Source organism: Lonchura striata, chromosome 2 (assembly GCF_050655825.1).
Source record: "Lonchura striata isolate lonStrDom1 chromosome 2, ASM5065582v1, whole genome shotgun sequence".
Lineage (NCBI taxonomy): Eukaryota > Metazoa > Chordata > Aves > Passeriformes > Estrildidae > Lonchura > Lonchura striata.
In genome coordinates this window covers 67570208-67592280 of record NC_140704.1, presented here as the reverse complement: position 1 = coordinate 67592280, position 22073 = coordinate 67570208, and the positions used below count along the sequence as shown (strand labels likewise).

Below are 22073 nucleotides of genomic sequence, written 5' to 3'. Positions count from 1 at the left end.
CCACCTACCCTACACACCACCACCAGACTGTGATGAATACAACAGGGAGCTGCAGTACGACAGATGAGATTGTCTAGAAATATCACATAGTTTTGCAGCAACTCCCTTGTACAGCAACTAAATGTTAATGTTTCGAGAAGCACTAATGAAGAACAGTCAAAGTGCATCAAGTGTGATGTTTTATGAGATAACATCGCCCATTACAGATGAGAGCAGTTCTGGTGGTTTATCACTGTGTCTAAGCAGGCTGTCACTACAAGTACCATACCCAGCATGGGAGAGAGCACATTATTGTCTTCGCTTCCTGAGTTTAAAAAGACATCAAGTGCTTCCTGGTCAGACATGTCCATTAGGTCCATCTGCTCCAGCATGTCCACGTTCACCTCCATGGAAGACATACTTCCAATCGGTTCTGCAGGAGAAACAGCACAATGAGCGAACAGACCATCAGCTACACGAGGTTCTTGCCTACCAAGGCTCCAGAGGCTGCTCTAATTGTCTGCAGCAGCAATAATTACACTCTAGGAATGGAAAGGAGCCCACCCACAGGAGCTGCTCAGCAGCAACCTCAGCCCAAATCCAAGAGCACTCTGTGCAATCTTTGTTGTGAAAGTAACATCCATTACTGCTTTTGTAAACCAAAACATTTTTAGCAGCAGTATTTATAGCAATAACTTTCTCAGAAATAAGCTGAGATGGGACTCAGGTGCAAGGATTGAAACTTTCCATTTCGGAACACTCCTTTCAAATTTCTCAACCAGAAGTCTTTTTAGAGAAAAACAAACATATTTAAGCACACAGCCACTAAATGTCAATATATAAGGGACACAGAAATTCAGAAACTAGGATTAATGTTAACAGAGAGCAGCTGTTCTTCTCTCAGTTAATCTAAGAAATTACAGCAGTCTCTAAAACCCAGGCTCATGCCCAGTATCTTCTCTCAGCATGGGTAATTCACATTACTAATTACTCAAGCATATTACTTATTACTGTTGATACAGTACTGACAATTTGCATGGGAAGCAATTACTTAGATTAGCATATTCTTCTTTGAACAGCAAAACATATGAACAGGAAACAAGTAAGTTCAGGGTCACTCAGATTTAAATCCAGCTGCTGCATAATATCAAATTATTACAATGAACAGTTTACTTGTTTATCTAAACATAACAATTACATTATTGAAAGCCTTAATAGGTGAACTGAGATGAAATTCTGGAATTTGACCGGGGGAATTTTTTTCAAATATGCTACAGATCCAAAACTTTAATTAAACAGTTTCTTTGATACACTTGGGCTCCACAACATCCTAAAAAAATGAAGTTCCAAATGTTAGGCAGCATAACACACTAAAAGAGCTGTGTGTCCAGTACCAGCCCAGGACAATGTCCACTTTTAGTCTAAAAGACAACATATTACAGAAAGCAGGGGACTCAAACACAGTTCCTTCCTTGACCAAATTTACATATCCCACCTCTCCTTAGCCACCTATGCAGAGCAACTTGTAGATGAGTATTTATAGCTCTCATGCAGAGAAATGGAAACCCTGGATTGTATTCCCCACTCTGACATTACAAATTATAGCAGAATTGCACTTGGAGCAAGGACAGAATATCTACACTTTTTCCTGCCACATGAATGCTTAATTTCTCACTGGCTACCTTACCAGTCCAACAATCCCTGCATTTTGGCCTAACAGATGGAAATCTTCCACACAGAATTCCCTGTCATCTCTGACATTCTTGTGCTTTAACCAGTCCAGAGATGCCAGACTTGTGCCATTTCTTAATCAGGAGAACACTTAATGTGACCTCCTCTGTCCCAGTCACACCCAGTGGACATAGCTGCCACCTGGGAACTACTCAGAAATGCTACTGAACTTTTCTCTGCACTTCACAAAATATTCTGAGGCATCTCCCTGGCAATCCCAGGTTTTGGAACTCCAGTGGACAAAGCAGCTGCCTCCATCCATATTTTTACATATATGCACTCTTCAGCTGCAGAGAAAAATGTTGTTCCACATGTAGTTCAGTGCTCTGCGTTTTCTCAGACAAGAAGCAGAGCCTGACTAATCTTCTAAGGTATCCAGTACCCCTGGGACACAAAGTTTGTTTGAAAGGCTTATCTGAAGTTCCAGTTCTACTGGGGAAGAATCTGGACATTTTTGCTGTGCTTCCTCTGTAAGCACTGCTGGCTCTGCCCGCTCAACAATGCTCTCCCAGCTGGGAGTTTGTGCAAAAGGTATTTTACAACTTGCCTCTCCTCTCTGCTATCTGCAAGTAGCCCGTGGAAAGGTATTGCTCCATGTCCTGCTGGAAGGCTTCTTCGAAGAACTTCTGGCGCTCCTTTAGCTTCATCTGCTGCGTGTGCTCCATGTCCAAAACCTTCTGTGCATGTTCAGCATCAAGTTCAGCTGAGCATAAAACAAACAGACAAATCAAATATTGAAGGTGTATCCCCCCCACCTCAGAATTTAAAACCTACAGAACCAATTCAGTAAATTCTGACAGACTGTTACTTAAATAACAGAAGCTCCCTGTGCTTTGCAACTGCATTTTAAACCAGGATGGGAATACTGTATTAGATAGCATAACCTTCACATTAAAGTGATGTTGGAACCTTTTTATCTTGAGGCAAGATGCACATTTCCTGAGCTGTATAAACAGGAACACCTGAGAACACTGTCCATCAGCAACTGGGATTTCAGAATTCTGCCAAAAACACCTGAGGTAATGATGCTTCTGCAGTCATATGCACCTAATGCACACAAAAACAACACTTTTCATTTGAATAGTGCTGCACATGTCCACCACAATGCAGGTGGCAAGATACATATATATACATACATATAAATACACATACATAACATATGTGTGTGTGCATGTGTGCCTGACATTCTGGCTTTGTCAGCCTCCAGACAGAATGGAAAAATTCCTTGAAGAATCCTACATGTACGTGCAGCAAAGGAAATATTAGACAGAATTAGGAAATGTTGGACAGAATATCATTAGAGGAACTCCTTCCCCTCTGTTTTACTCTACACTGGACAGAAGGGAAAAGAATTGTGTTGTTTATTGCAGAATAACATCTTCTACGATAAAAATACGTAGTTGCTATTGAAGCACTGACTGCAGCCAGACTGTTAGAACATGCTTCAAAACAATTGTTTTTTAGTAGGAATATATAACCTGGAACCCTTTTCCCAGAGTTCTCTGTTCACTTTTCTGGTGTCATGAGTGCTCTGCTTACAACAAAAAAGGAATTTTCCAGCTGAGCTACTGATGGAAGGGACAGGGGTTGCAAGAAGAGATACTGGTCTGTTCTGTCCTGCCCATTAGCGAAAGCTCCAACAAATACTGCTGGGTGAAAAATGTCCAAGTTTTCACATGCCAGACAGACACAGCTGGAATATGGCATCCACATGGATAAATGCTGAGGGAGCATAAGGTTTTCTAGGACAAGCATTGTGTCAGCCTTCCAGGAAAAACGTTATGTTTAGTGATATTCTACAACACGGACATTCATTAAAAGCATTTACTATTATGGAGATTATTGCCCAAATGCAGAACATGTTTTATTAAACCAGGCAAAACATCAGAGAGCAGTTAATTTACGCTGTTGTCTGCATCAAGGTCACAGACCATACACAGAAGCAACTGAACTGTGGCTGATGCCAAAAGAAGCCAGGAAACTGGACTGACACACCAAATAGTCATTAAAGTATCAGTAAATAAGCAGCAATCTCTTTTTTAAAGGAGATTTCAGAAGTAAAACATCAGTGTATAAAAGGAATGCATCTTCCCTGAAGGCAGCATGTCTTTATTATCAATTACACTGTGGTGTACGATGACTCCATGTCCCCTGGAGCAAATCCTTTACTGCAGTCCTGGATGATGAGCAATTATTAATAAGATGGTCTATGATGCAGAAATGCTATTCAATTGTAATAATAAAAGCCAGCAGCTCTCACTGACAATAAGAATTTTCTGTCTCTCTCATAATATATTCTGACAGTTTTGCACTCTAGATTGGTAATTTGGGTTATTTTTAGCCCCAAAACATCGATGGCATCCAAGTAGCATGAGACTGATACAATCTCTTTCTTGACATTTAGCTCTTTGTTTTTAACTTTAGACTAAAACATCCTGTAAACTGTTGAAATTGTCACTGGCCAGAGCTGAATGCCAACAGCTGCCTGCTGTGCTGGCAGGTTCCACAGCAAACTGTAACTACATGAGCTGAAGAGCTGTCACAGACTTGTTCTCCAAAGTCAGATAGAGAGTTAACATCTAGAACCTTGCTGCACGATTTCACGCCCTGCCAGGTGTAGTAAGAAGTGCTTGGCTAAGCAAAACCAAACTGCTGCATTTCAGTTTTCTGTTTGTTGTCAGAAATGCTAAGGATGGGAGGTGAAGCCAACCATCAAACATGAAACCGAAGAAAACAGGTGTACTGTTTCTTTCACAGAGATACTCAGAATTACATTTTCCCTAAGCCAAGTGTAGTTTATAAAACTGAATAGACACAGAACCAAAGGAGTTCCAAGAAAGACAAGAGTATCATCCATATGCCATCATACACTGCTCATACAAATTCCTCCCAGGAGGCAAACTGAGACTTGGCACACTTAAAATAGTATTGTATTTTTCCTTTCACCCTAAAACTGTACTTTTCAATTAGCAATGGCACCTATTTCTCTATCACACTGTGCACAGAAAAGAAAAAAAGACTACACAGAAAATGCTAATTCAAAATTAGATGCAGGCATACAGGAATAGCCACAATAACCCAAATAAAAGATGACTAATTCCCCACCAGCTATGACTTTTAAGAGAGCAGACACTAAAAGTAGGCATTTTTTTTTCTGAAAAAGTGAACACTTGAGTGCTGAGCCTTCTGCACCACACCCAGAACAGCCCCACGGCTCATCCTGCTCACCTCAGGGTACAACCCACAGCCTGACACCCTGCCCCATATCTTCAGTGTTTGAACCAGACACCAGGAGAATCCAAACTCCAAAGGAACAAATGACAATAGCTTGTAACCAGTGTACAAGTGTAACAAGTGTACAGGACACCATTGCCTGGTATCACTCCTAGGCCTGGCTGCCACTTCCTACAAATACAAATTCTGGCACAGTACAGTTGCAAGTTTTCATGCAACCAACAAAGTGACCATTTAATGCTTTAATCTAAAACATTTTCCAGCTATGCACAACCGATTTCCCAAATAAGTTGGAAGACTGACAAAAAAATTAAAATTAAAAAAAAAAAAAAAAAGCCAGCAACAGAAAACACTGGCTGTTTACATGGCTAGCACATTCCTTAGTCCCAACATGAAAGATGTCAAGTTATCCAAATGGATGGCTTTCTGGTGCTTTCATACACAACCAATCTACTTCCCTTCAATTAATTTATTATGTAACTTCACATCTCATGTGATGTAGAACTCATAAATGCATCTGGTCCACAGAGAGAAAGACACAGAGAACACAAAAAAATGCCCCTTTTCCCTCCCTCTACAGTTCATTTGCTTTTTGTAGACTCATCCAACCAGACCATTAAAATGCGTACACGTATTCTTTATGTTTTTGGTTTTTTTTGCTTTTGCTACATATATCAAACCTTCAAGCAGTCCTTCCCTGAACCCACTGCTGGTTTTTGATGTTCCTCCTGTGCTGGGAGAGCTTGAAACTGGACACAGCATGAAGACATGCTGTGTAGAGGATAATCCCTTTCCCTGAACTCCTGGCCACATTCCCACTCACATGGCCCAGGGTGCTGTGGCCTTCCCTGCTGCCTGATGTGCTGCAGGCTGGCACCTCTGGCATGCTGCCCATGGGACCCCCAGGCTTTTCCACAGAGCCAGGGTCATCTCCCTCAGTGCCAGAACCCTCCATCTCCTCCTCTGGGATAGAGCTCTGGCTTTGCTCCCATCCCCCAGGTAGGGATGACCCACAAAGCACCACCCTCCCACCCAGCCGGTCATTTGCCCACCCTGCTGAGCATCCATCCAGACTGGAACATCATCACTCCGCTGCGGGAGCACCGTGTGAGACCGTCAAAACCTATCACTGGGCTGGCTGCTCACTGAATGACCAAAATCCTTCAAAAATCAGAACAATAAAATCATACAAACAGACAATGAAAGGCAGACAGCCAAGCAGCTTTCTGAGTGCCTTATGACTTAGCAACTTATACTGCAAACTGCCTCGTTACAGACCTTTTCAACTAAAAATATCAAAGGAAGACAAGACACCAGGGAGTGCTTCAAAGGATGCAGTTTCCCTGAAAAATGTTTAAATTATTCTTGACAGAATTTAGAATACATGTTGATGCTAAAAGGGAGGATGTGCAGGGCACTCTTGCACTGTAGTTTGCTGACAGGTGGGGAGAGTGTGTTGGCAAAACCTGGGGGGAAAAAAAGTAGAATAAGTGATCTAGGAGCACACAGTCTTTCTTCCACAGAAGAGTGAAAGGAAAACAAGTGAAAACTATCAGTCCTAGATGTTTTTAAACTCTTATTTAACAGTCTCTTTACAAAACAATTTGTTTTTACTAACGACATATTAAAGTAATTACAATAAAAAATTAAGTCCTGATTCACTAGAATGTGAAGTCAGTATTTCACTCAATGATAGAAAGATCATGTGTTTGAAAAAAATCCCACTGTTCCAAATGAGATTTACTGTCTGCCAACTCTCAAAAGCCTGCACTTTCATGAATAAATGTTTTATTAAAAGTAAGATTATATAAAAAATTAGTCATTAAAAATGACTGTATGTACTTCTTGGTAATACCTAACTAGGGTTTTTATAGATTGCATCAGAATTTGAAAACTCCAAGTAGCCCACAAACCATCTAGTCAAGAAGAAAAGCAGAGGTTTTACCAGCGCAGAAAGATAATTTTTAACATTTCTCAGAAAGCAGTTTCAACAAGTTGGCTTACCTTAAAAATTCTCTTTGAACAAAAAAAAAAAGCTTACTTGAAATCCTTGGAATATAAAGGATAAGCTTAAATAAATATCAGAACAACCAACAGACAATAGGTGTCTGTGTGCAACAGGATTCCAGTTACTAATGCAGCACCTGGAGGAAGAGGCAGCTTTCAACCAATGTGACAGGAAACAGCTTGGGAAAAGGTTTCCACAGAACTCCAAACTTTATCTGGCTACCAGGAAATCATCACAGTTAAGAGACACTAAAAATACACTCCACCAAAGAGCAAATGCACAAACTGAGTCCTAAAAATGTAAATACACCTAGGATAAAAAAAAAAAATAAATTTGCATTTGTGATTAAAAATACACCAGGCTGAGGGGACTGCCCTGCAAGGCAGCCCACAGCATCACAATGGAGTCTTATTTTAGAACTAGATCTGCTGCGGTTCAGAAATTTTTGCCCAGTTCATTTGTCACTAAAAATATCCCTAAACTTGTTTGCCTATTTCTCAAGTTTTTAAAAAAATTAGAAGCAGACAAATTTTTATGCCTGCAAATGTGGTTTTAACTATAGCCAAAATCACCACAGATATACTGTTCTATGGCAGATTAAGGGTGGGGTTTTTCCACACTTGCTTCATGTCATGCAAAGCATGGAAATGTTACAGCAAAAGCTTTGGAGGGGGATTCTCTCCTTCAGGCACACGCCTGACTCCTCCTGGGTTAACAAATCTGCAATCCACCATCTCCCACTTTTCTTGTACAATGTCCTTTATGATCATTGGTGTTCAATGACAACATGTGTCTTTGTAGAAGACAGAATCTAGCAAGGGGACTTCAGTGGAATATGAGCACCACGAGCTTACACCAGGACAGGCTCTGTCAGCAACAGGGTCTTCTACCTCCCTGATTTATCCTTTATTCAGATAAGTGAAAGAGAATAAAAAGTGACTTGCAAGGGAAGGAGGGAAGGATAACATTAAGCTGAACCTTAGTGCAGAAAGTAACAAAAAAAATAGGAAAAAAAAGCAAGCATCTGAGTTCACACCCTTGTCTCCTGCCTCCCTATAAACCCACCATCTAAAATATGTAAGAACAATAATTCAGTTAGTGAGCTGCAAAGTATGCATTTCCACTATAAATAAAACTTACAATGTCATATGTACCTTCAGTACATTTATTTGTGAAGATGATCTTGCTTTAAAATTTAGCCACACACTGTTGAAAAATCCCACTATTACAGAAATTGTACCTGAAAACAGCTCAAATGATTCAGCACAATTCTACTGTCATGAAATGCAGTATTTAATGCATATGCTCTCCAATTACTGCTTTTCCAGCCTTACCTCAAAAATACTAATTTTCAAATGGAAAAATTAATCGATTGCAAATCTAAACCCGAAGTACTTAAAATGCAAACCACAGCACTGCAGCATTCTATTCATGTTTCCAAATGTCCATGCATCTGTCCCAAATAAGACTAATAACATCACATCATCCGAGTACAAATTGATCTATTGAACAATTTAATGACTATTTTCCATTCCAAAAAGATAACCACTCTTGCTTTGGAATTAGAAGACTTTCAAAGACAGTCAAGTAGCTTCTGCTGCTACAAGAATAATGCCAATCTTAACCTTTGCACAGCTGTGAGCTATTTGCCTTCCAGATCAAATTATGTGCATGTGCAGACACGTAAATTAAAGATGAGATACTGTTCTGCTGTCACAACACATTGTGCACAGGTTGAAAACACAGGTTCCACGACATGGCAAATCAGTTGGCAGGTATCAGTTTTCACTTGTCCCTAAGAATAACACCCAGCTCCAAACTCCTGCTGCAGTGGAACTACTCTTCACCTAAACTCTACTCATTTCAGAGACTCAGAACAACACCACTGAGTGCTGAACTAAATCTTGCCTCAAAAAGTGAAGGCGAAACAATGTCTGCCTTCTTTCCCAATAACTAAAACAAAATAAGAATTTCACTCCATAAACTGCTTTCAAAATAACCAGTTTTCTCACTGAACATGTAATTTCTACCTCTCTCTTCAGAGGGAGGGGCAGATCCTGTCAAACAGTCCTAAAGGCCTTCAGAGACAAAAGGAATGAGCTGTAGATTTATAGTCTCAATACAATTCAGTCTAACCTCCCTTTACATTGGCAGTGTAATATTTTAGACCTGAGGAGGGATTTTGGTTTTTTGGAAGACATATTTTAGTACAAGTTTTAGGTTTACATGACCAATAAATCCGAAGGGGGGAAGAATGCGATTGTTTTGTATACTACCTTATACAAAACAATCATATAACTAATTAAAAGAACATTTGATTTTTTCACATGCTTGGTAAAGCATTCTATATTTATTATGTAGATATTTGGTAACAGATCATAAAAACATATCACAGAATCATAGAATGAATTCTAGATAAAATGATTGAGTGGAAGGGACCTCAGACATCATCTAGTTACAATGCTGTGCCGTGACCTTCCACTGGACCAGGTTACTCAGAGTTCAATCAAACCTGGCCTTGAACACTTCCAAGGAATAGGCATTTGCAACTTTCCTGGGCAACCTGTTCCAGCATCTCACCACCCTTGCAGTAAAGAATTTTTCCCTAATATCAAATCTAAACCTACTCTCTGTCAGTTTGGATCCATTACTCCTTGCCCTGTCACTACATGCTCTTGGTAAAAAGTCACTCCTCATCTTTCTTGACTTGTCTTTCCTGCAGGCTCCCTCCAGGTTCTGGAAGGCCACAATTAGGTCATCCCAAAAGCCTTCTCTTTTCTCAGCTGCAAAATCCCAATTCTGTCTTTCCTATTAGGTGAGGTGCTCCATCCCTCTAATCTTGGTGGCCACCTCTGGACTTGTACTTTCTTTCTTTCTATTTTAAGCTAATTCACAGGTGAGAAACTGTACAAATTAAACTAAATATTCACAGTCAAAACTGCAGGACCACCAGTGAAGTAACACTCCCACAGGTAGAAGCAGCCTTATTTGTTTATGCCAACATTTCATATGTAGTAATATTTTTAACATACCATAAGCCAATCATTTTATCAGTAGTGCACACAACATGCTTGAAGTATTTATTTTTCTTGACAACTCAGTTTATTTCCTATTCAATTTCTGTCAAAACAATTTCTCCAATGCAAGCAAAAAATTTGCTCTTCCTTCCTGCAATTAATGCTGTGTTTATTTCTTAGAAATAGAACCATTAGATTACAAACCTAGTCCAGTTCAACACTGTCTGATTAACAGCCCAAATGAATCACCCTACAGATTTTCTTTAGAAATCCTAGTGATGAGCAAACACTTCTGTTTGATATCAATAGTGAAACAATATCTGAAATAGCATTTCCTCTAACAAATCTGCATCCAGGAGCATTCAAACACAAGAGGACTTACTTGCTAACAGACAGCTATTAGAGAAGTGTTATCAGCTGAGGAATTTTAAATTACATGCAGTCTTCCATATTCATTACACAAGGAGTACAAACTATGACAGACCAGGTTATTTTAAAAATCCATATTTATTCTCCAATGCAAAGCAAAAATGCCCTCATTCTTTTTAAAAAAGGAACATGTACCAGTGTGATTTGCTAGTAAAGCCAATATGCAATATTAGCAATGGCATGTCTTTTCCATACTTTTTATAACACCATAAGACAGATCTCTTCAAGCTACATTATAATAGTCGCTTATGAAAGTGTTTTTCAATCAATGGGTTGTTTTTAAATTCAGCCAATTGGACAGTAACAATTATATAGGCAAAATAAAAGGAAGACCAAAAAAATTGTACTACATTTCAAACAGAACAATTTGGTTGTGCATAAAGCCATATTTTCAGAATACACTATATTTTCACAGTTATAATTCCTCATTTTCTGCTATGGGAAGGCATTATATAGCAGAAAACAGGGCATCTGACATTAAGTGCAGAAATATACACAGTGTGTTTTTTCCACTGAACATTTGTATCTTTAAAATTAAAATGTGACAAACAGTTTAGTTGGGGTCTGATTCAGAGGTAAGGCAATATTCAGTGTGTAAGTTCTACGGAAAGGACATTGAGTTTTAAATTTTTAACTTTTAAACTTTCTTCTACACATCTAGTTTTCATATACTCATAGCCAATTCCACTTGCTTCTTCGTTTTTCACAGAATATTAAATGGTCTATAGCTGAGAAATAACAGACCATAACAAAAAAAGCAGCCCTGACAGAATTTCCAACTTGCAAAATATTAGCTGTCATTAAATAGATCAATTAAAAGAAAAAATTTCTTTTGATAAACTTGAAAAATATTTGAGACAAATCTTTTGAAAGAAAAAAAGTCTTGAAAGATGATCTGCTCCCACTGGCTTGCTGACTTATTTCTGTGCCATCTTCCAAGGCGTTCAAACTTGCAACACTGAAGGTACACTAAAGGTCATATTTATCTACAGTGCCAAAGCCCTTCCATATTTTTACTGCCAATTCAGAACAGTGTCTGCAACTTTGACATGTCTGTTTGCTGTCTAAAAGATTTAAGGGCAAACCTAGAGGAGCAAACCATACAACATGGGCACACGGGAAGAAAACCAAAACCCTTCCTTCTTCACAGTTTATAAATTACAACAGGAAAGTGCATGGCTGCATTCACTTTCTTCTTTTGTTCAACCCTGAGGAATGATCTAGATCTCCCAGGATTTCATGTGGTAGCCAACGTTTGCTACTAAGAAGAAGGGAAGCTACCAGGTCTCAACATATCAGTAGTTTTCAGATTTTTTCCTCTGACATGCAAGTTTTACCATGATTTGTCTTTAAAGACAACCAGATGAAACTAGTGCAACAATGTTGGCAAAGTGAAGGCAGATCACCACTCAACCAAACAGCAAACTTGATTTTTTGGTACTAGATCAAACTGGCACAGCCACACTTAAGACGCACTGGTGTCTGGGAACAAAACCAATTCTTCTAGATCCAACAGTTATGAAAAAGAAACCCTTCTGGAGGGGTGTATTTGAGTGTTTTTATGGAGGATCAGCCATCATGTGTCCTCCTGAAGCTGGCACAGAAGTGATATCAGGTGTAAAACCAACAGCCACCACATTGTCAGGTCCAGCTAAAGCCCCAGTTGCAACCGTGTTCACTCAAAACTATTTTTGCTGTTTAGTCATTAATTCATCAATGGCAGCACTAGGCACAAATCAACAGTGCAATTTTAACCTTGTGCTTATTCTGGTTTAGTTTGGAGTAACAGATAAATTGATTATAAAATTTGCTATTCAAATCAAACTGATCTTAAAAAGCACGTCATTAATATTTCAAGTACTGGAGTAGGCTGGTTTAAAGGTAGTACAAAAACTAGCAGGTCTTTTCTCACATGCCTTATCCAAGATCTTATCATTAGGTTAAGAGATTGTTTTAAACAAATAATTTAATACATAGAAATAAACAGACTAATGGAAACAATCAGAGTAATTTATTAGGATTAAATACATCTAGACAAGTTCTACTCGTTAACATGACTAACGAGGTCACCTGTACCCTCAAAGGAAGAGCACAATTAATAGCTAAGATTGTTGTCTTATTTGATGTTCGGTTTTACACCTGCTTTTCATTGGGAGGAATTGTTACCACTAAAACAGGACAAAAATTCCTGTATCTCTCAGTTGCTTGACCTGACACCTCAATGAATATATGCAACAAAAAGAAAGACACCCATAAAGCAAGGGAGAGGGTGGGGCAGGTGGGTGATGTTACTGATGCTTCAGTGGAGCATGAAACACAAGAAATATGAAAGGAAAGGAGATACAAAGGAAGAGAAATTATGATGGGGCAGAGGGAGACAAGAAGGGCAACCAACAAACTGTTCAAAAGAGATAACAAATGAGATATGATCCTTCATCCTGGATTTCTCCAGCCTGGTAGAGATTAAACAAGTTGTGGGGAGAAAAAACAATACTAACTAGGAGGAAGACATTTAATAGAGACAGAGAAGACTTTGCCTTATCAAAACCAAACACCACAAACAAAAAGCCAGTACAATAAAACTGAACCTACTAAAGCTTCTCTGACAGACAAAATCCCAAGAGGCTGCAGGAACAATTTGGTTCGAGTGAGGAAGCACATCCTGCTTTGTGACCATCAGTGACTAAACCCTATGCCTACAGTGAAAATGACCTGACAGATGACACCTAGGATACAGTATCTTATTTGAGCAAACAAAGAAAATCCACCTAAAGGATGCATAGACATCAACGTGACAGTGAAGAGTGAATAAAAAGCAGAAATTCAGGAAGCTGATAAAAGCACTTGCAAGGGGGAAGGGAAAAAAGGAGGGGGCTGACTGAAGAGGGAAGTCAGTGTAATTAGGACTGTGAAACCTGTAAAATACACTTCCTATGAGACGATTCTTTTCAATATACACAGCTGTATGAAATCTCTCTCTCAGCTTTTCCTCCCCCTACCTTCTTTTCTTCTAGCACAGGGATGCCACACAAGTCTTCAACATCTGCCACACCTTGAGACAGCAAGCACTGACTTGTGCCTGTGCTGCAATACAGTATAAAATGAGGAATTAATTTCCCTGATATCTGTATCAATCAACTTCTGACATTTGTAAGCACTTTAAGAACATTCACCTTCAGGCCAGCTAAAAATACAGAACACTTAATTTATAATATTTTCCTTAACTCCTGAATATGTATAAGGCCTTGCTAACCTAATTTTTGATTTTGTTCTTCAGATTAATTTAGCACTAATTAGTCACAAGTACCTTAAACCTTACAAAGTGCCTGCACATTTTCTCCACAGGGCAAACATGCAGCTGATTTCTGAAAAAGTTAAATTTCCTAACTCCCACTGTCTTTCTCTAAACAGCACCTCTCTACTAGGTATCATTCTCCATAGCACAAAAATCACACATTGAATCTCTCTAACATATACAGCCACCCACACCTGGACCAATTCAAAGAGCCCCTGCTACATACTGATTCCAAAATATGAAGTGGAAATGCTAATTTGTGAAGCATTAGAATAAACTATAAGCAGAAGTGAACTGATCCTACTCAGTGTCCAATTTTTCCTCTTTCACATCTAAGCTGGAATAACATGCTGCTTTGAAATCTGAACATCAACTAATTTTAGAGGAGGGTATCATTAGAACACAGTATGACCTTTATTAAATATGAATTATTTGTTCACAATACATTTGGCATGACAGTGAGAAAAAAACATTGCCTTCAGGCCACCATTATATCTGCCCTGTTTCCTTCTCTTTCTTCCTGTCATCCTACATCTGCTTTGTCAGCCCCAACAGTATCCAACTTCCATGGCAAAAGACATTTGCTGCCTCCTTTTAAAGCAACCAAAGGTATTCTTATTCAATACTAACACAGAAATAAAATTACAGATTTTAAGACCTCAGCTTTCAAATGTTTTAGGCAGAATATTTGTCATCTCTTCACTGCTGCTGTAGATTACAACAGATGACACATTTGATTTCATTGGCTTCATGCAGGGAAAATTTCATTCACACTCATTAGGACCAAAAAATTTTAAGTAAAACATAAAGCTTAATGGAAGTGGGTTACAAACAGTACCAGAGAGTCTGAACATTTGATGCCCAGAGACTTTGGAATGCCTTTTAAAACACAAAAGAGACAGGCAAAGTGAAGAGAATTTAAAGAAAAAAATGAAGAGAATTTAAAGAAAAAACTCCTCACAAGACTAACACTGAAACCATCTAATCTGTCCTGGGGCTTGGGTAACAACAAACCCAGTGGAATATGACAAACAGACAGTGAGGTATTTCAAGACAGGGACAAATACACCAGAACAGCATCTAGCAAATCACCTCAATATTAGTTCCTAAACATACCTGAAATTATAAACAAAGCTTGAGATGGAGATGGGAATGAACCAAGAACGTTCCTGTTCAGTTGGAACACATTTTCTCTCTAGGTTGGAATGAATGCTATACCAAGGTGTTCAGTAAACAGTGAACTTCAACCTATTGTTGTTCTCTTATAAACGATTAAATCTGTTTCTAACAGTGACTATCTAAGGCTAATGAGAACTGAAGCATGCATAAGGAATCAAAGTAACATCATTACTATAATTTCATGCTCTATAAAACTGTAGACATTTGGTTAAAAAGGCTCCTATTTTGAAACATCCTTGCTGATATTATTCATTCTAAATTATTTTTCATCTGTGCCTTATGTATTAAAGAAGTTCCCTTGACAATACGTGTGTTTCTATATAGATCAAACAGTGGCTGCATCAAAGACAGATCTAACCATAACAAGCCTAAAATCTTGGAAGGAAGAAGACAGAACACTGGCACTTGATAATACATCAATACTGTATTTTTGAAATAAGACTGTTAAATACAGAATCACAGACTTGTTAAGGTTGGAAAAGACCTCTAAGACCCTCAAGTCCAACCATCAACCCAGCACCACCCCCGTGTTCACCACTAAACCAAGTTCTCAAGTGCCATAGCCGCGTTTTTGAGTGCTTCCAGGGATGCATTCACAAACATGTGGAAGATGACTCAACCACTTCCCTGGGCAATCTTTGCACAAATAAACTTTTCCCAACAGCCAATTTAAACCTCCCCTAGTACAACTTGAAGCCATTTCCTTTTTTCTTGTCACCTGTTACCTGGCAGTAGAAACTGACTCCCACCTCACCACAACCTTTCAGGCAGTTGTGGGGAGCAATAGGACCCCTCCAAGCCTCTTTTCCTCCAGGCTAAATACAAATGCATTGTGCTCAATATAGTACAAATAATTTAATATATGAACATATGAAGTATTAAAGGGCTAGAACACATTGCATTTTGATTATGAAGTTTACAAGGTAGGAGTTTCCATTTACTATTCAAAATAGGTCAGACATTATATACTTGCATACTGCTATTATAATCCACTTTTAAAAGTGAAAACAGAAATCACATCAGCACCTATTAAAGTCTGATGGTCTGCTTTTTCTAATACCTGTCTAATGCTTTCTAAATAGCAAACCAAATGAGGATATTCAGCCTAGGAAAAAAAAATAATAAAGACTGGAAGAGATTTCATTTTATAAGCATGTATAGCATGTATATATAAAATAAAACAAGTTATTCTTAAACCTGCAAGTTAAAATTAAGGACATAAATTTACAGTAAGGTAGCCTATAATAATATAGGTCACATCTGATGATTTTCTATTTGGAAAGACCCCATTTCAAAGTCTAATTTACAGAACACATTAACTTCTTTTTAAAATATTCTTTAAAGGTTCTAAACAGTTGACCATATTTCACCCTTCATTTTTATTAACCTATGGGAACAAGGCAGCAGCCAACTAGTTAAAACAGGAGTACTGGAAGCATAATGTGCACCCACTGAGTCACCAAGGTTATATAAAGTGACACAGCAAATGAATAGCACTGCTTTCCTGCCTCCCGAAATACAAACCACTCAGCTACTCAGCCATTACAAATGGTATCTGTGTTTCACTGCTGGGAGGAGAGCAACTGTCAGAGCCCAGAAACTGAGCTACCTGCTCGTTCAAGAAGAGATCTGGAGGTCAGATCCAAGGTGTGTTAACACCTGCACTGCCCCCACTTCACACGTCTAAGGATGAACAAGGAAGCCAAGACTTTGCAGATCATTCTAGGATATTTGTGTAGTGATGGAAGTCCTGTAGGAAATCAGTTCTCAGGTGTTTAACAGGCTGGATTGCACCTACCCAAGAGGTAACAGGGCAAAAGAACACTATGAAGTAGCTCAGCTATAAAATATGGAAGAGCTATGATCAGATGTACTCTGAAAAATACTTCTCTAGGTACACACACTTTTTGACTTGTAGAATTTAACAGTCTGTAAGAACTTGGGAGCCTCCAGAAGTGTAAGACTCCTAAGAGAAACAAAATACCTGTTCAGTAAAACCTTAAAAAAGTCAAAGCACAAAGAATTCTTAAAATAGAAGCTTGCAGAGCACATTATATTGTCAGAGCAAATCTGTCTCCATCCCACCAAAGATGCTGGCGCGGTGATCCGCATGTAACTCCACCTATCTTTTAAGGCAAAAACTGTCCTAGTACCACTGCTTGTGGGCTTTAATGCAAAGTTCTGGCAATCATCCAGAACTCCAGAAGGGAGAGAAAGCAGCCTTTCAAGTTTTCTTTTCAGGTCATGACATTAGAGATATGTCACTGATGGCCACTAATGCAGAGGGAAGTCAGCAACTTGTAATTAAAGAAAAAAGGAAGGCACTTCTAAAAAAAATGCTACATTCTACAGTAACTTCATGCTTACAAAATTATCTAACACTTTCCCCAGAGCTCAGTAAAACATAAACCAGAAAATATCACATACAACATGGAACTGAAAAACAATGGCGAACCAGTGCATTTTTGTCCACAGCAAATAGGCAATGCTAACAGTGATGTTTTTAAACTTAAGTTTTAAGAGAAATGAAGAAAACCCCAAACATTTAAATAAACTTTTATCCTGTCCCCTATGCTCAGAAGATGAAAAGGTATGCACGTTCATCACTGAAATGACCAGACTAAATTTGAGATCAGCTCGCTTTTAACATTAGTTAGTGCTATTTAGAGCTTCTATCTTCTGTGAAGAAATCCCAATTGTACTGGTGCTCAAAATGTGGTTAAGTCTTCAGGCAATGATAAAATCAAAAACCTTCCCCACTCTTTTCTCAGTCTTGCCCTTTTAAGCAAAGTTAATGGTTCCATACAATTCTTTGGCTTTATACAGAACTCTTTACAGGAGCCTTTGCCAGCAAGACAGATGCCACATTGCCTTCTATATCAAAATAGCAACTAAGAATGATAACTGAGGACATCACTGGAACATGGATCCAATTAGCAGAATATGGCAAAATTGACATTTATATAACAAAGTTTCAGGTTAGTCATCGATGACTAAATTTATACCACAGAGCTATGAATTCTCACCCTCTGTAGACAGAAGAGCAGCAAATTACAAGAATCAGAAAACCAACAGACTTCAGTAGAATCACAGAATGACTGGGGTTGGAAGGGACGTCTGGAGACCATCCAGTCCAACCCCTTGCCAAAGTGGGGTCACCTAGAACAGATGACATAGTAACATATCCTGGTGGTTTTGAGTATCTTCAGAGAGGGAGACTCCACAACCTCCCTGAGCAGCCTATTCCAGTACTCTGCCATCTTCAGTGTAAAGAAGTTCTTCCTCATGTTGAGGTGGAAGTTCCTGTGTTTCAGTTTATGGCCATTGCTCCTCATCTTGTTGCTGAGCACCACTGAAAAGACTCTGGCACTATCCTCTTGGCACCTGCCTTCAAGATATTTGTATGCATTAATGAGATCTTCTCTCAGTCTTCTTTTCTCCAGACTAAACAGGCCCAGCTCCCTCAGTCTCTCCTCATAAGAGAGATGCTCCAGACCTCTAACTTATCTTTGTGATCATCCACTGGATCCTCTTCAGGAGCTGCTTGTCTTTCTTCTTCTGAGAAGACCAGACTGGACACAGCACTCCAGATGTATTGTTCAAAACTCCTGTGTTCCTCTTTCTCAGTAACTTGGCAACTCTGGTAGGGCAAAAAGCAACTGATGCCAGACAAAAAACTGAGCAGTATCACAATACAGGCAGACAGTACTTTCATGCCTATTGGATTTAAGGAAACATCTTTGCTAAATTAATACTGGAACAATTAATGCAATTAACAATTAGCTGTAGGCAACTAGTTACTACAAAACAACCTCCCCAGCTCTCCCCAGTCCAACTCACCCTGGCCTTTCAGGAATTTTTCCTGATATTAACTGCCTCAATACGTTTACATATAGAAGTCTCCATGTCCCCTGTTCTGTCAAGCAAGCCAAGTCTCCTAGAATCTTGTGAAATAAGCTCTCTTCTTATAACTCAGTTGTTTCTCTAACATCTCATTTGCAGCTCTCCACTGGAAATCTCATGATTGATCCATCCCTGAATGTTCCCCTGTTCACAGTTGAATTAAACCTAATAGTTCATTTCTCAATTCATAACTGAGATTGTTCTCCTCCTAAATCATTCTCACTCAATAACCTATCACTTGCCGAACTTTTTGGTACGCTATTTATTATTTTTGTCAGTGCTAGATAAAATCTTTTCTATTTTTCTCTTCTGTTCTAGAGTTAATCCATAACTCCTTCACATACCAAATTAGTTTTCACTCCATATATTTTATTAGATTGAATAATCAGTAGTATGCAGGAGAAAACTTCATTGGTACAAAAGCACCTTGAACTCTACACAGGAACAGAGCATGCATGAGAAAGGGAGACAGATGTACCTCTGCCAGACTTCTACCCTGCAACTAGTGGACATATTCACAGCCATGATGGCTTCCCAAATGTGCTGAAAATCAAGGACTTGACTTTCTATTCTGTAAGCTTTCCTACAGCTTTGCATTGGAAACACACTCAATTGTAATAAGAACCAGACACTTAATGACTGGCAGCATAACCTTCTAAATATACGTACCAACAAGCAAAAAGGAGAAAAATATATATGTCACCCAAATCCATAATGTGGATAGATTGCCTCTGGTCACACAGTTTTTTGGGGACAGAAGCTGAAGCTGCAGGCCCTGCTTGAGGACCCTTGCTCTCCATCAAGAGACAGAAACTGTCCCACACCTGAGAGTAACCACATGGACAATGGTGGTCTTTAAAACAAAGGCTTAGGACATTGTGTCAGCAAAATGGCAATTCCCACATCACTGGTGACCTGCAAACCCTGAGCCTATCAAGCACCACCAGTTTCACTTCCTACCCTTATAAACATACAAGGTAACAGAAAATAAATTGTGTAGTGTTTAGTGCCGTCTTCTCCACGAGGCATGGGCTTCCAGCTTAATGCTCAATAACCAGAGAGAATAAACCTATGAGGATTTACCATTATGATCAAGGAAAAACCCTCCTGAGCCAATGGAAATGCTGGTGTGCAAGGTCTGGAGTGATTACATAATCATCCAATTAAGACAGAAACGTATTCCTATAAATGGCACCATTCCTGTTTGATTTAAAATGAGACACAGCCAGCTACATTTTGATCAAGTCTCACTTATGCAACATCAACATAGCACTAGCTGCCTTCTATGTAAAAGGAAAAAAAGGGCTGAGTGACATCTCCACAAGATTCTTACTTCACCCTAATCCAGAGTAAACCAAGTGATTAAAAATGAAACAATGTGTAAATCAAATCTGCCTCAACCTCTTTTGGTGTTAACTCGCACACTCTATTAGAAAAATGCAATCTAGAAATATTATGTACATATAAAAATGTGTTGCTGATTTTTAAAACTGGCTCACATTTTAAATATCTATTTTTATTACACAATATTTCACCCGTGAAAGCAGATACATCCTGAAAAAAGACACCACTCAAGCTACAATACCAAGGACTTATGTTTGTACAGTTTCAGCTCCACTGCCTTGATACAATTTCACATTACATACCTAACACTCAAATAAAATGGGCAGAATAGTTTACCAAAATACCCACATTTTTGTTCCATTTACTGAAAAGAGAAGAGAAGCATTCAGAATTCCTACATGCTCACATGCACACCTCAGCCATCCACACACATCATTAGAACCCGAACAGAAAAAGTAGTTTAATGACACACTGCTGGGAAAGGCGGGGCTCAGATTTATGTAAGAACATGCTATAAGGAAGGAATAAATTATTTCTACTGCAGCTTTTAGAAGAATTTTACTATTTTTGGACACTGTAAGAACCAGAATAGTATCATATTTAGAATACCACTACAGAAAGAAATGGCATAATTTGGAGAAACATAAAACGTGTATACTCTATTGAGGTAGATTTATTTAGTTACAAATCAAACTGATGAAATGTCTGCACTTACAGTTACAGTTCTAACATAAAATAGAAGCAGCATGCCAAAAGAAAGTATACTGTCATTATAAAACTGTCCAAAAATTCATTTGCACCATGATAAAGTCACAGGCAGCAAGAGCCTAGAGCATTTGGTCTTTCAGCACCCCAAAAAGTACTACAGCTGGTCTTGTTAGAGAGTTTAAAAGTAGGTATATGAGTATTTTTAACCTGTCATTAGCCACAGCCTTCATAGGTGGTAAGCAAAGAGATTGACAACAAATATGTCTTGCATTACTTTTTTTCTGTCACAAAGCTAGAGATGAAAATGTGATTAAAAAAATAGAATAATCCTGGTTACCATAGAGGTGTTAACCTTTGCAATATTAATGTTCATACTAAGGCTTCTACTTTCTGCTACCTCTTCCCAGAAGTACTCGGAGTAATATTGCTAAGGCTTAGATTTCAATCTATTCTCCAATCTCATATTCTAGTCCTTATATAATTCCAAGGTTGGCCCCCACCCCACACACAAAAAAGCTGTTCTATTGTCCAAGATATGATAGTAAATAAGGAAAAAAATAAATACTTGCAGCTGTACTCCTTTTTGCCCTTACTTCCACTGCAAGAACAAAAAACAAGTAAACAAGAACAAGAAAAGAGGGATAACTTTTGCCAATATACACCAAATAGTTAAGAATACAAAATGGATTATACCAGCAGTATGTATATACATACAGCTTACAACACTACACAATTTTGAGTGCACAGTAGTCACACTGCATTTAGCAGAACAGAGGGTAAATTTTACCATCTTTAAGTAAGCAACCAATTGATCTGACTAGACCTATGGAAAACAAGTATTTTTACAAGTATTTCTAATCAACATAAATGTAAAGAGTTCTCCCATATCAGATGAATTGCTTAAAACAAAATATTCAATTTTAAATAATTATTCAATGCAAATATCAACTTTAGTGGTCAAAATTATATATATCATAGGTAGAGCCTTGATAAAGGCATGCTCCAACAGGTTATTAAAATAGCAATAGTAAATAGTTCCCTTTACTCTTATCTTTCAGTCCTGGACATCCACTGAAAAAAAAATCCACGTGAATTGTAACAGGAAAAAAACTCTTCTAGCGGTTATGTAAAAGAATGTAAAAAGAATCGGAGTAGAAATTTACATTTTATTTCTACTTCAATTAGTGCACAGTTCTAAACAACATTACTTACAAATTAACAGCATAAAAATGTTATTGGTTGCATG

At 38.5% G+C, this 22073-nt stretch overlaps 1 protein-coding gene across 1 annotated transcript in view; it reads right to left on the bottom strand.

The window, feature by feature from the left end:
- The window catches only part of DTNBP1 (dystrobrevin binding protein 1), a 62269-nt gene that overhangs the window by 3018 nt on the left and 37178 nt on the right, over positions 1-22073 (bottom strand). Inside the window, exons 8-9 of the mRNA XM_021553254.3 lie at positions 2258-2413; positions 269-412 (exon numbers count right to left, since the gene is read on the bottom strand). Coding sequence (XP_021408929.1) covers positions 269-412; positions 2258-2413 — 300 coding nt within the window. The remainder of the gene's footprint in view (positions 1-268; positions 413-2257; positions 2414-22073) is intronic.